The sequence below is a fragment of the Nomascus leucogenys genome, chromosome 24, assembly GCF_006542625.1.
Source record: "Nomascus leucogenys isolate Asia chromosome 24, Asia_NLE_v1, whole genome shotgun sequence".
In the NCBI taxonomy this organism is placed as follows: domain Eukaryota; kingdom Metazoa; phylum Chordata; class Mammalia; order Primates; family Hylobatidae; genus Nomascus; species Nomascus leucogenys.
The window spans coordinates 2,492,828-2,507,347 of record NC_044404.1 but is presented as its reverse complement, the minus strand read 5'-3'; the positions used below and the strand labels follow the sequence as shown (position 1 = coordinate 2,507,347).

Below are 14,520 nucleotides of genomic sequence, written 5' to 3'. Positions count from 1 at the left end.
TCCATGAGTGCAGTGTCTGGCCATGTGCACGGGGCACTCAGTGCCTGGCAGCCCTTGGTGAACAGTCCTGGACCACAGGGTCAAGGACAGAGCCCTGGGCGGCCACATTCTGTGCGTGCTGCTGTGCTGTGGCAAAGCTGCCTTTTCTGCATTTCATGTCAGTGAAGGAAGACACGGATGTGGCAGAGCACTGTGGGTTGCTCCCATCACTAACTCGGTTTGTGCCATAGTCCTGTTCCCAGGCAGTCCCAGGGCCTGCCCCTGATGGGCTGGAGGCACCACCAACCTCCCACTCCTCTGGCAGTCAGAGCTCAGGGAATGGGCAAGCAGCACTAATGAGAAACCAGCTGTGTGGTGGGGTTTCCAGAGAAGAGGAAATTGCTTTTTTCCTGGAGAGCGTGCAGCTGTAACTCAGACCAGACATCCCTGAGCTACCAGCCTGGGGAAGGAGGACAAGAGTAAGGCTGTAACCATACCGTGTTACCCATAACAGGCGGTGAGGAGAGTGGGTCTTGGTTGGCACTGTTTGAGCTGCAGTATCAAGTCATGGCAGAGCTAGTGGACAGCTGATCTAGGGGTGGGGGTGAGGAGCAATGGTGGCTTCTGAATTTGAGCCTGTTTGAGCTGGGCAGTCACTGGCAGCTCAGTGTGTAAACCTGCAACCATTCAGGCCTCTGCTGCCCTTCCCTCTTCCTCCTGCCTCACCGTTCCCTGCCCCACGGAGGCTTCCCCATCATCCTCACTCGTGGTCCGGTACTAATCCTGGCAAAGGTTCCGGTAACTGCAGCAACAGATACCTCCTGCCCCTCCTGCACAGCTGTGGTCGACCGCAGGACAGCCACAGGTGATGAAAAACCGTGAACCCAAGACGGGCAGGGCGTGAGACCGCCTGCGGGAGGATCAGCGATGTCAAGACGTTACAAACACATGAACCCCCTCACCGTCTCCCTAGCGTTTGTGGGGTCCTGTCCAAGCTCCTTCACACGTAGAGCACCGGGCCTCGCTCCCCCGACTCCTTCCGTGGGCCTGAACCTTGAAGTACTTAGGCCTCCCCACGCTGGAGAGGCTCTGTAGGGACGTCGAAGCCACGTTTCCCGTCATCCCTCCACCCGTCCCTCCCCAGGGGCTGAGTTTTGAAGGCAAGACTTTGCGGGAGTCTGGCGTTAATATGCATCCCCAAAGCCTGGAGTCGATAAGGACTGAACATGCGACGCCGACGGCGGCCGGGGGACACCAGGCACGCGCGTCTCATCCAGGGCGAGGCCGAGCGGAGCGTCTGACCCTGCCCCGCGTCCAGGGGTCAGCAGTGGGGGTCGTCCCGCCCCAGATCCCACCGAGATGGCCCCCCTTGACCTACAGGCCTTTCGAGACGCGAGCTTCCGCGATCTGGGGTCTCTGTGCGAACGTGGGCATCTTGGAAGAGTCCCAGCCCTGCTCGGGGGGCACAGGCAGGCTCTCTGAGCACGGCACCGGCGCCTCCGCTAGGGACAGACATGCTTCCGGGTCGGCCGGCACCGCGGAGCCCCCTGGGTAACGAGCCCGCCCCACCCGCGCCAGGTTCCGGCGTCTGCGTTAGGCGCGTTGCTGACGGGCAAGTTGCGTAGCCAATTGCGGCTAGGCGGCGTCGCGCTGGTCGCGGGCCGAACCAATGGCACGCGACGGGGCGGGGCGGTGGCGGCCGTGGAGCTTCGCGAAGAGCCGCCCTGCGGGAAGACACCGAAAGGGAGTCGGCGGCACAAAATGGCGGCGGCGGCGGCTGGGGCTGCAGGGTCGGCAGCTCCCGCGGCAGCGGCCGGCACCCCGGGATCTGGGGGCACACCCTCAGGGTCGCAGGGGGTGCTGATCGGGGACAGGCTGTATTCCGGGGTGCTCATCACCTTGGAGAACTGTCTCCTGCCTGACGACAAGCTCCGTTTCACGCCGTCCATGTCGAGCGGCCTCGACACCGACACAGAGACCGACCTCCGCGTGGTGGGCTGCGAGCTCATCCAGGCGGCCGGCATCCTGCTCCGCCTGCCGCAGGTGAGGGCGCGGCCGCGAGCCTCGGGCCCAGGTAACCGCTGGGGCGGCAGCCGCCCTTTGTTGGCGGCGAGTCGGGCCCGCACCGCCCCTGCCCAGACCCCGACCCCAGCCCCTGCCCCAGTCCCCAGCCAGCTCATGCTCCTGTCCCGGGGCCTCCCTGCCCGCCAGTGCGCTGGATCCCGAGACGGCGGGACGCGAAGAGCCTTTGTGGACGTGGGAAACGTTTCAGTGTTTGGTTCTGCGTGGGGAGTCCCACTTTACTCGATTACTTTTGGCCGCGAAGGCTTTGAATGGTACGTTTGAAAATACAGAAACTTTTTTCTACTCTAGGTGGCCATGGCTACCGGGCAGGTGTTGTTCCAGCGGTTCTTTTATACCAAGTCCTTCGTGAAGCACTCCATGGAGGTAAGGCTTTCTCCTGCACTTCATTCTCAACGAAGTATGTTGAGGGTAAAACGGTTTATTTTGCCCGGTTACTCAGGGGAGTGAGTACTTGCCCCCTAGTCTGAGCTCTGTGCCAGAGGGTTCTGTTTCTTGACTTTTTTTTCCCCTGGGTGCACCTCCCTTTTGGTCTGAATAGCCCTTAAGCCTATGGCGGCCGTCAGGACGCCGTGGCTGGGGACAAACATGGGCGTGTTGCAATGCTTCCGCTTCAGCATGTGTCAATGGCCTGTGTCCACCTGGCTTCCAAGATAGAAGAGGCCCCAAGACGCATACGGGACGTCATCAATGTGTTTCACCGCCTTCGACAGTTAAGAGAGAAAAAGTGAGTCGGTCAGAGCTGTCTAGTCTGTCATAGATGTCTATTTTGTTTTTTTCTGATTAAGCCACAGTATGGCTGGTATGACACAGTACAGGCCTGAGGTTCTAAACCTGTGGGATGTTCATGAACGCATTCTCAAGGTCCACGAACAGGGCCTGCTCAGAGGCATCGGCAGATGCTGTTCAGTGAGGGCAGGGGCTCCAGTGAGGACAGTGCACTGTGGCGGGTCGCGCTGGGGCTGGCTTCCTGCTTTACCCATGTCAGTGCACGGCCCTGTTGCTGCTTCTGTCCCACACGTTTCTGAACGCTCTAGAGCAGGGAGTCTTAATCTCAGCACTATAGACATTCGGGCTGGATAATCTTTTTTTTTCCTCCTGAGACAGATTTCCTGTTGTCCAGGGCAGAGTGTGGTGGTACAATCATGGCTCACTACAGCCTCAACCTCCTAGGCTCAAGAGTTTCTCCTGTCTCAGCCTCCTGAGTAGCTGGGACTATAGGAGCACGCCAACTATGCCAGCTAATTTTTATTTTTTATTTGGTAGAAATGGGGTCATGCTGTGTTGCCCAGGCTGGTCTCAAATTCCTGGGCTCCAAGGATTTGCTGGCCTTAGCCTCCCAAAGCACTGGGATTACAGATTTCAGCCACCGAATCTGGCTGGGTAATCTTTAGTTGTAGGGGATTCTCCTGTGTGTTGCAGGATTCAGCAACATCCCTGGTCTCGACTCACTGGATGGCAGGAGTACCCCACCTTAGATGTGACAGCCAGACATTCTCTCATACCAGGTGTAGTGGCTCACACCTGTAATCTGAGCACTTAGGAGACTGAAAAAGGAAGTTTGCTTGAGGCCAGGAAATTGAGGCTGCAGTGAGCTGTGATGTCACCACTGCACTCCAGCCTGGACGACAGAGTGAGACCCTGTTTCCAAAAAAAACCAAAAGTCTGTTGATGTTGCTTCATGGCCTTGGAATAGTAAAATTTCTCCAGCAGAGAACCGCTGCCTCCGACCTTAGCCCAGGGTTTATGCACCTGAAGTTAATGGAAGTCCTTTAGAAAACACAGCCTCTGGCCTGGCTGGCCTGTAATCCCAGCACTTCGGGAGGCCTAGGCAGGTGGATCACCTGAGGTCAGGAGTTCGAGACCAGCCTAACCAACATGGTGAAACCCCGTCCCTATTAAGAACACAAAAATTGGGCAGGCGCGGTGGCTCACGCCTGTAATCCCAGCACTTTGGGAGGCCGAGGCGGGTGGATCACAAGGTCAGGAGATCGAGACCATCTTGGCTAACACGGTGAAACCCTGTGTCTACTAAAAATACAAAAAAGTTAGCCAGGCGTGGTGGCGGGTGCATGTGGTCTCAGCTACTCAAGAGGCTGAGGCAGGAGAATGGCATGAACCTGGGAGGCGGAGCTTGCAGTGAGCCAAGATCGCGCCACTGCACTCCAGCCTGGGCGACAGAGCAAGATTCTGTCTCAACAACAACAACAAAAATTAGCCAGGTGTGGTTGCGGGTGCCTGTAATCCCAGCTACTTGGAAGGGTGAGGCAGGAGAATCGCTGGAACCGGGCAGTTAGAGGTTGCAGTGAGCTGAGACTGTGCCATTGCACTCCAGCCTGGGCAACAAAAGTGAAACTCTGTCTCAAAAAAAAAAAGGCCTTGCCGAGTGTGGTGGCTCACGCCTATAATCTCAGCACTTTGGGAGGCCAAGGAGGGTGGATCATCTGAGGTCGGGAGTTTGAGACCAGCCTGACCAACATGAAGAAACCCCATCTCTACTAAAAATACAAAATTAGCTGGTCGTTGTGGTGCATGCCTGTAATCCCAGCTACTTGGGAGGCTGAGGCAGGAGAATTGCTTGAACCCGGGAGGTGGAGGTTATAGTGAGCCAAGATTGCGCCACTGCACTCCAGCCTGGGCAACAGAGTGAGACTCCATCTCAAAAAAAGAAAAAGAAAACATGGCCTCATCGGCCTCCCAAAGTGCTGGGGTTACAGGTGTGAGCCACTGCACCCGGCCCTTTTTTTTTTTTTTTTTTTTTTTTTTGAGACGGACTCTCACTGTGTCTCACCGTGTCACCCAGGCTGGAGTGCAGTGATGCGATCTCGGCTCACTGAAACCTCCGCCTCCTGGGTTCAAGTGAATCTCCTGCCTCAGCCTCCTGAATAGCTGGGATTACAAGCACCCGCCACCATGCCCGGCTAATTTTTGCATTTTTTTAGTAGAGACAGGGTTTCACCATGTTGGTCAGACTGGTCTCGAACTCCTGAGCTCAGGCAGTTTGCCTGCCTCGCCTCCCAAAGTGTTGGGATTACAGGCGTGAGCCACCGCACCTAGCCCATCTGTATTTAAATAATTGTGCTTTCACTGGTTCTATGGTTATTGAACTGTGAATATGTACCTTTCTATCGTGAGTCACATAAAGTGCTTTTAGCATTTGTGCCACGAGATCCTAAAACTTGCTATGTTCGGTCTATGCTTGTGCCCCAGAAGCTGTTGATCTATAAGGAAAAGCAGGGAGGATCGTTGGGAAGGGATGAGTAGGTTGGCACTGGGCTGTAGGGAGCGGTGTGCAGTTTTGTTCATCAGAGGATGTGGACTTCGTAGTGATGTTGTGTTGTGGGGTTTGCGTTAGGTGCTCATAGTTGGAGGTAATGACGGGATCTCAGAAGCCTTGCTCTGCTCGACTGTGATGCAGACCCTGTGCTCTCTCTTTGGCAGGAAGCCCGTGCCTCTACTACTGGATCAAGATTATGTTAATTTAAAGAACCAAATTATAAAGGCGGAAAGACGAGTTCTCAAAGAGTTGGGTTTCTGCGTCCATGTGAAGCATCCTCATAAGGTGGGTGTGCGGCTCCTGCTCTGCGAGCCCGCCTAGGCCACTGCTCCAGCCCGGCCGCCTCTCTCCACCTCAGTGCAGTTGAAGGCTCTGAAGAGGACTGAGTGCATCCCTGACTTGGCTTCCCAGTTTCTATCTATAATCTCAAGAATAGTTCCTGATGCATTCGTGTTCTAGTGTCAGCTGTTTATTTTAGTAACACATTTTTAAGAGTTTTGGAAATGGCATTATTTAAGTTTGGGCTTTCAAAAATAGTGATGAGTTTATAAAAATTGAATTTTAGTTTATGTTTTCCTTTCTCAACAGTTAATTTTCTTTATTTTTTTTTCTTTTTCTTTGAGATGGAGTTTCGCTCTGTCGCCAGGCTGGAGTGCAGTGGCACAGTGGCACTGGCAGTGGAGGCACAACCTCTACCTCCCAGGTTCAAGCCATTCTCCTGCCTCAGCCTCCCGAGTAGCTGGCACTACAGGCACGTGCCACCACGCCAAGCTGATTTTTGTATTTTTAGGAGAGAAGGGGTTTCACCATGTTGGTCAGAATGGTCTTGATCTCTTGCCCTCATGATCCTCCCACCTTGGCCTCCCAAAGTGCTGGGATTACAGGCATGAGCCACCGTGCCTGGCCTTTTTTTTTTTGAGACAGAGTCTTACTGTGTCATGTAGGCTGGTGTGCAGTGGTGCAATCTTGGCTCACTGCAACCTGTGCCTCCCAGGTTCAAGTGATTCTCGTGCCTCAGCCTCCTGAGTAGCTAGGATTACAGGCATGCGCCACCACGCCTGGCTAATTTTTGTATCTTTAGTAGAGATGGGGTTTCGTCATGTTGGCCAGGCTGGTCTCAAACTCCTGATCTCAGGTGATGCACCCGCCTCGGCCTCCCAAAGTGCTGAGATTACAGGCATGAGCCACTGCACCCAGCCTCAACAGTTAATTTTCTACAGTTGCTTTAGTGATAGCTTTATTTCCTCTTATGGAGAAATTAGGGGAATTCTGGCCCCTTTAGTCTGAAATGACTGGCGAGTTTTGTGGCATGTACTGACTGAGGACCATGGCCACAACACTGTCCCTCACTCCCAGCGTTGTGGGTGCCTTCTGTGTTACACGGAAACAAAGCACTTGTTTTCCCAAAAAATTGTTTCCATCTTTGGTTCCATCTCCTTTTTATTGGTGGGTTCCCTCATTTGATTGTTCGACTTTCTGCCATCTGTTCAAATTATCCATAAATTGCCCACCACAGATTGAAGTGCTTTTTTTTTTGAGACGGAGTCTTGCTCTATTGTCCAGGCTGGAGTGTAATGGCACAGTCTCAGCTCACGCAACCTCCACCTCCTGGGTTCAAGTGATTCTCCTGAATACCTGGGATTACAGGCATGCACCACCACCATGCTCGACTAATTTTGTATTTTTAGTGGAGACTGGGTTTCTCCATATTGGTCAGGCTGGTCTCGAACTCCCGACCTCAGGTGATCTGCCCGCCTCAGCCTCCCAAAGTGCTGGGATTACAGGCATGAGCCAGCGTGCCCGGCCTGAAGTGTTCTTCTCTGTTTATTGAAAGTACGTTCATATTGTGTTTTGGTGAGTTGTTAACTGGGGTACAGAGACGTGTAGGACAGGCCAACCTCACTGGTGGAAAAGCATTGAAGACGAGAATGAAACCGGCCCCGTGAAGAACGAGGCCTGTGCCATGGGTTGTGTGGCTGTTCTCACGGGCATGCATCCTGCCTGGCTGCCAAGGCAGACAGCAGGCGCATCCGCAAAGCTCCCTCCAGCTGAGCCGTCCGCCAGACGTGTGGCCAGGAGCCACTCCTGGGATCTAGCTTGAGGCTCTTGTTTGCTGCATGGACACCCACAAGATCTGAATTCTGGGCTCTTAAGGTTCTTGATAATAACTGCCTGACCCATATCTTCCAGATAATCGTTATGTACCTTCAGGTGTTAGAGTGTGAGCGTAACCAACACCTGGTCCAGACCTCATGGTGAGTTGAGCTTCCTTGTTTTATGAGACCAGCAAGGGCAGTGCAGGAATGTGTTGACTTGAGGCACTTGGGCAGTGGGTAGGCAGCCCAGTGACTTGGTTGTGGGCCTGAGTTGTCCGAGTGCCCAGTGCTTCTGCTGTATAAATTCCAATCAGACTCCCAAAATGGGCACTCGCAGTCACGGTAGGTGGCCCGTCCCCTCCCTGCAAGCCTGGACTTCCTGTGTCCCCCACCCTGAAGAGAGCCGTCAGTGGGCTTCCTCTGGGAGCTGTTGACTTGGCACAGGGGGACTTTTTCCCGGGGAAGGCAGAGGGACAGGCTAGTGCAGACTTGGTCTGTTTCTCCAGTGACATTGCATCCCATGGGAGAAGGGCAGAGAAGGTTCTGGGGCCGATTTTAGCAATGCATGTGCTAGAAAGGAACCCTAAAGTGCAATTTATTATTGGGGGGTTCTGGGGATTCTGGTGAATTTTTTCCCTTGGAGTTAAGTCTGTAAGGGTCATATTTTTGCTGACTGAATTGTCTGGTGCTATGACATGTTTAATAGAGAACCTATTTTGACTTTTCTTTTCTGTACTCTTTCAATCAAAGGGTAGCCTCTGAGGGTAAGTGACTAAGACTTCTCCTCTGCTGTCCAAGCGCTTTGGTGCAGGGACAGCGGCGTCTTCAGCCAATCCAGTGCAGGCTCTCCACCGAAGGCTGGCTCTAGACTGGTGGTACGCACATAGCATAGCCATGGCCGACTCCTGCTGTGGTTCTCTGACGATTGTGCTTCTTGTTAATCCTCTGTCGTGCTTTGGTAATTGTATTGATTAGAGTTGATAACTGTCTTGACTTGATTTTTGTCCCTTTAAAACTGCTGTACCTGTATGATAAAGATGCAGTACCTTTCTCTTAAAAAAAAATGATATGGAAAGCTGTGAGAATTGAAGAGACAAATTGGCTGTGTCAGTGTGGGGTTATGTCATGATTTCTAGAAGCCCTGAAGTTGCTCTTTTCAGCAGCTTTGCGTGACACGCTCTAGTAAAAGGTGTGCATCTTTAAATTATTTCATGGATACTTTAAAAAATATTGTATCATTTCAAATACAGCAATAAGTTTATATGTTCTCAAGATTTCATTTGTTTTTAAGAATTTAAAGTTCATGGATTAATATCACTACTTGAATACTGAAAGTTGCTGATTAGACACCGAAAGGTTACTGATTGTTGGGTGTGTCTGTGTTAGAGCTGTGCACTGGCACGCTTGCATCAGGGGGTGTGGCCATATGGCCGCCACACAGATTCCCCCATGATGCCTGGAGCTGCTTCCAGAGCCAGGTGCCTCCAAGAGGCACCTGTAGGACTTAACCATTTAGAAATCTCTGAGTGGGTTTGTATGTTACCTTCTCCAAGGTTTATTTAGGACAAAGATATTGGGGGAGGGTCATGGGTCAGATTCCCGCATGACCCGCCTCGTCTGCGGGTGCAGCCCCACTCCAAGGCTTACCGTTATTGGGGTATGTGAGGAGCAGTAAATATAAAACCAGTTCACCTGTCCTCATGGAATTACCCTTTCTGTTTTTGCAGTATTCATAAAGCTAGTATAAGGTCTGGTTGTAGTCTGTTAAATCTTAGAGATCTAAAGGAAATGCTCAAAATGTAGCCAGGTTTTAAATGCTTTAACTTTTAAAAAATGTAAATTTTTGTATATTTATAGCTTCTAAATATGAAAGTTAAAGAATGTACTATGATGAAATGTTCAGTATTGTGTTGCTTCTCGGTATTGTGTTGCTTCTTCAGTATTGTGTTGCTTCTGATTCTATGAATGTTCATTTTAAGACTCCTTGTTGAAATGGGACAGTTGGCAGCGGCTCTGATGAGCCCAAGAAGAGGCCTGCCCTTGGGTGCGGAGCCTCCCTCCACACGATGCTCCCACGCGTCCAACTTGCACCCAAGGGGCTTTTCCCTCTTCCAAGTGGACTCCTTCAAGGAAGCTGCAGCTCGGTCAGCAGAGAAGGGGCCTGCCGCCAGCGCCCTGGAGGAAGAGGAAGAGGAACCCAAGAGGATGGCTTGTCTCCCAGCAGCCGCACCGGCTTTGTGCTCAGCCAGTTCATTTGAGTTTGCATGTTTCTCTGCACTATGGATTTTGAGCATTTAGATTTCTTTAATCAAAAGCGTTTTAGTGACTCCAGTAGACATTTTCTTTCTGAGGCATCGTGCTTTGCATGAGAGCAGGCCAAGGTTGAGGGGAAAAGTAAAGTTAAAGTCGGTTCTCTTTCATAGCAACATGTATTGTCTGACATTCAGCCAGCTTTTTTTTTCTAATAATTTCTGTGCCTTCCTGTCCTGTATTTAGAAAAAGCAGCTAGAATATTTCTCCATTAACTCTTGAGATTCACAGGACTGTCTAGCTCTGAGTCCTAGCAATAGACTCCTTAGAGGAGTAGTAAATTTATCTAGACTTTCTCTAGATAATGCAGGCGGAAGAGCTGGCTTCCCGGGGTGGGGCATTGCAGTTCTTCCTGTGTTTGGTTTCCAGGAATTACATGAACGACAGCCTTCGCACCGACGTCTTCGTGCGGTTCCAGCCAGAGAGCATCGCCTGTGCCTGCATTTATCTTGCTGCCCGGACGCTGGAGGTCAGTGTGTTGCTACTATGGAGAGATTCTAGTCAGATTTTTTTTTCTCCAGCCTCCATATAAACTTTACTGTGTTATTCTTCAAATTAATCTGGGCCAAAGCATTTTTGTGACTAACAGGCTGTTTTTTTTATTGTCCTGAGTCTTGCCGTGAAGTTGAGGAAAGTGTAACGATGATGGTGTTTGTTTTTACAGATCCCTTTGCCCAATCGTCCCCATTGGTTTCTTTTGTTTGGAGCAACTGAAGAAGAAATTCAGGAAATCTGCTTAAAGATCTTGCAGCTTTATGCCCGGAAAAAGGTTCTTCGGCATTTTTTCATGTAACGTATGCATTTGTGTTTGGCCGGAAACACCTGGTTCTGAATGGACGCCTTCTGGCTTTTTGCAGGTTGATCTCACACACCTGGAGGGTGAAGTGGAAAAGAGAAAGCACGCTATCGAAGAGGCAAAGGCCCAAGCCCGGGGCCTGCTGCCTGGGGGCGCACAGGTGCTAGATGGTACCTCAGGGTTCTCTCCTGCCCCCAAGCTGGGTGAGTCTGTTAGAGTGCAGGAGTCCACTCCCCACAAAGGCAGAGACGGTGACTCTCCCACGCCTTCATTCGGGATATGTGCTCCTTCCAGACTTTTTTTTTTTTTTGAGGCAGGGTCTCTGTCACCCAGGCTGGAGTGTGGTGGTATGATCATAGCTTACTGCAGCTTCCAATGCCTGGATTCAAGTGATCCTCCCACCTCAGCTTTCTGGATAGCTAGGACTACAGGCACATGCCACCATGCTTGGCTAATTCTTTTTTTTTGAGGCGGAGTCTTGCTCTGTCGCCCAGGCTGGAGTGCAGTGGCGTGATCTCCACTCACTGCAAGCTCCGCCTCCCAGGTTCATGCCATTCTCCTGACTCAGCTTCCTGAGTAGCTGGGACTACAGGTGGCTGCCACCACGCCCGCCTAATTTTTTGAATTTTTAGTAGAGACGGGGTTTCACCATGTTAGCCAGGATGGTCTCGATCTCCTGACCTCGTGATCTGCCCGCCTCAGCCTCCTAAAGTGCTGGGATTAGGCCGGGCGTGGTGGCTCACGCTTGTAATCCCAGCGCTTTGGGAGGCTGAGGCGGGCGGATCACGAGGTCAGGAGATCGAGACCACGGTGAAACCCCATCTCTACTAAAAATACAAAAAATTAGCCGGGCGTGGTGGCGGGCGCCTGTAGTCCCAGCTACTCGGAGAGGCTGAGGTAGGAGAATGGCGTGAACCCGGGAGGCGGAGCTTGCAGTGAGCCGAGATCGCACCACTGCACTCCAGCCTGGGCGACAGAGCGAGACTCCGTCTCAAAAAAAATAAAAAAAATAAATAAATAAAGTGCTGGGATTACAGGCATGAGCCACCGCGCCCGGCTATGCTTAGCTAATTCTTTATCTTTTTAGTTGAGTCTGGGTCTTGCTATGTTGGTTGGGCTGTTCTTGAATTTCCTGGCCTCAAGTTGAGATTGTCCTGCCTCAGCGTCCCAGAGTGCTAGGAGCATAGGCACCTGGCCTTTCTGTTGATTAGCAGGGAGTATGACAGGCTGTCTGAAATGCTTTTGTTTACCCTGCTGCCCAGGTAGCTTGTCATCTGATGAAGGTGTTATAGTGTGGGGCCATAGATGATATACGTCATCAGACCTAGAGTTCAGTGTGATGCAAAGGGCCTGTCTGCAGTTCTTTTTTTTTTTGAGACGGAGTCTTGCTCTGTCGCCCAGGCTGTAGTGCAGTGGCATGATCTCGGCTCACTGCAAGCTCCGCCTCCCGGGTTCACACCATTCTCCTGCCTCAGCCTCCCGTGTAGCTAGGACTACAGGCACCCGCCACCACACCCAGCTAATTTTGTATTTTTAGTAGAAATGGGATTTCTCCATGTTGGTCAGACTGGTCTTGAACTCTTAATCTCAGTTGATCTGCCCGCCTCGGCCTCCCAAAGTGCTGGGATTACAGGCGTGAGCCACTATGCCCAGCCTTTTTTTTTTTTTTTTTTTTTTTTTTTCTGAGACGGAGTCTTACTCCGTTGCCCAGCCTGGAGTGCAGTGGCGCTATCTGGGATCACTGCAAGCTCCGCCTACCAGATTCTGGTGATTCTTGTGCCTCACTCTCCCAAGTAGCTGGGATTATAGGCACCCACCACCACACTCAGGTAATTTGTGTGTGAGTGTGTGTCTGTATATATGTGTGTGTATATATATATATATATATACACACACACACACACACACACACACACGTTTATATGTTTTGGGGTTTTTTTGTTTTGTTTTTCTTGAGATGGAGTCTCACTCTGTTGCCAGGTGAGTACCGTGGTGTGATCTCGGCTCACTGTAACCTCCGCCTCCCGGGTTCAAGCAATTCTCCTGCTTCAGCCTCTGGAGTAGCTGGGACTTCAGGCGTGGGCCACCAAGCCCAGCTAATTTTTGTATTTTCAGTAGAGATGGGGTTTCACCATGTTGGCCAGGATGGTCTCGATCTATTGACTTCGTGATCCGCCCACCTCGGCCTCCCAAAGTGCTAGGCTTACAGGCGTGAGCCCCCGCGTCCGGCCCCATCTACATTTCTGTGATGTCTGTAAGTTCTGGGTCCCAGGCTGGGAGCTGGAAGTTACAGTCTGCTTGCGTGGCTGTTCGACCTATAGAGGGGCCTTATCTTGCTCTACGAACTTGTTTCTTGTTGGGAGAGTGTTTTGTGGTTGGCTTTTAACCTCTTGTTCTGATTCTAGTGGAATCCCCCAAAGAAGGTAAAGGGAGCAAGCCTTCGCCACTGTCTGTGAAGAACAACAAGAGGAGGCTGGAGGGCAGCAAAAAAGCCAAGGCGGACAGCCCCGTGAACGGGTAAGACCCCAGGGCTGCCCAGGTGGCTGTCGGGGTTGGCTGGAGGGACTTCTGCCCTGTAACTGGCTCCTGTCCTGTTCACAGCTTGCCAAAGGGGCGAGAGAGTCGAAGTCGGAGCCGGAGCCGTGAGCAGAGCTACTCGAGGTCCCCATCCCGATCAGCATCTCCTAAGAGGAGGTGTGTGCCTCGGGGCTCATCCAGGAGGCCGATACCGGGGTGGGGCTGTCCCTCGGGGTAATCATTCTCACCCTGAGGTGGTTTCTTGTTTCTCTAAACCTGGAGCTTGTGTGTCTTGTCTGAGCTCCTGTGGGTGTGTGGGGCCTGGCCGGGCCAGATGGTCACACGTGTGGTGGTGCTGTTCTTCCTCCCAGGAAAAGTGACAGCGGCTCCACATCTGGTGGGTCCAAGTCGCAGAGCCGCTCCCGGAGCCGGAGTGACTCCCCACCGAGACAGGCCCCCCGCAGCGCTCCCTACAAAGGCTCTGAGATTCGGGGCTCCAGGAAGTCCAAGGACTGCAAGTACCCCCAGAAGCCACACAAGTCTCGGAGCCGGAGTTCTTCCCGTTCTCGAAGCAGGTCACGGGAGCGGGTGGATAATCCGGGAAAATACAAGAAGAAAAGTCATTACTACAGAGATCAGCGACGGGAGCGCTCGAGGTCATATGAACGCACAGGCCGTCGCTATGAGCGGGACCACCCTGGGCACAGCAGGCATCGGAGGTGAGGCGGGGTTGCAGTGACTGGCGGCCGCAGGCCCTTCCCTGGGGGGTACCTGGTGGCTGCCCTTTGACCCCCCCGGTGTGCTCTCAGCGCAAGTGGCCCTAGAGCAGGATTCTTATTGGAAATGTATGTTGACTGGACCTTGGTGGATTTGGAAATGGAACTGAGGGACCGGTGACACATGCTTCAGACCGGTCTGGGGTATAGTGCACCCCTGGGCCGGTGCAGGGCCCAGCTCGGCAGCAGCTCTGAGGGCAGCTCAATGAAAAAGTGAATGCACACGCCCTTGATGGCGTGGCCTGGCATGGCCTGGTGTGGCCTGGTGCTATCAGCAGCTGCTCTCCACTCCCCGACTGATAATTACGTGAAGCCAAGAAAGATGATATTTAGAACCTTTGCCTATATTAGGTTGTACTTATGTACATATTTTGCAGTGTTTCACAGGAGAAAATGGCCTTAACTGCCCCTTATTCTCTCTCCACGTTGTAAATAAACATGTGTTTAATACAAGTTAAAGCTATATATGAAAACTCAGAACTTGAATCCTGTCAGCTTAAAACTTGTGTAGGGAATCCTGACTTTTAAAATGTGAGGGTATTTGGATCTGTGTTGAAAGTCATATATTTTTATCTGTGCAGTGCTGAGTGCAGGCCACCAGCTCCTAAATAGAGGTTCCCTATATGCGCGTATGACATGGTGAATAAACACAACTCTCTCCACTCAGGACATCTGGAGCATTATGGA

General features: G+C 52.0%; 1 protein-coding gene across 10 annotated transcripts; it reads left to right on the top strand.

Moving 5' to 3' along the window:
* The first annotated feature begins 1,511 nt into the window (after positions 1–1,511).
* Positions 1,512–14,516, top strand: CCNL2 (cyclin L2). Of its 10 annotated transcripts, none has more exons than XM_030805934.1 (13): positions 1,549–2,022; positions 2,353–2,427; positions 2,679–2,788; positions 5,503–5,623; positions 7,529–7,593; positions 8,185–8,198; positions 9,414–9,692; positions 10,114–10,213; positions 10,409–10,513; positions 10,602–10,743; positions 12,946–13,057; positions 13,142–13,234; positions 13,429–14,502. In XM_030805934.1, the coding sequence occupies exons 7-13, from the start codon at positions 9,427–9,429 to the stop codon at positions 13,778–13,780; spliced, it is 1,170 nt and encodes a 389-aa protein (XP_030661794.1). In that variant the 5' UTR covers positions 1,549–2,022; positions 2,353–2,427; positions 2,679–2,788; positions 5,503–5,623; positions 7,529–7,593; positions 8,185–8,198; positions 9,414–9,426; the 3' UTR covers positions 13,781–14,502. The 10 variants fall into 10 exon arrangements, 7 of the variants coding, with proteins under 7 accessions (XP_030661790.1, XP_030661791.1, XP_030661794.1 ...); XM_030805933.1 differs by having other exon boundaries at positions 8,185–8,309; XM_030805930.1 differs by lacking the exons at positions 8,185–8,198; positions 9,414–9,692 and having other exon boundaries at positions 1,512–2,022; positions 13,429–13,776; positions 14,415–14,516.
* The last annotated feature ends 4 nt before the right edge of the window (positions 14,517–14,520 follow it).

Coding starts and splice junctions, on each gene's coding strand:
- CCNL2 (XM_030805930.1), top strand. CDS start 1,741: ATGGCGGCGGCGGCGGCTGGGGCTGCAGGGTCGGCAGCTCCCGCGGCA. Junction 13,235..13,428: donor TCAGCATCTCCTAAGAGGAG/GTGTGTGCCTCG, acceptor TCTTCCTCCCAG/GAAAAGTGACAGCGGCTCCA. Junction 13,777..14,414: donor GGGCACAGCAGGCATCGGAG/GTGAGGCGGGGT, acceptor TTATCTGTGCAG/TGCTGAGTGCAGGCCACCAG.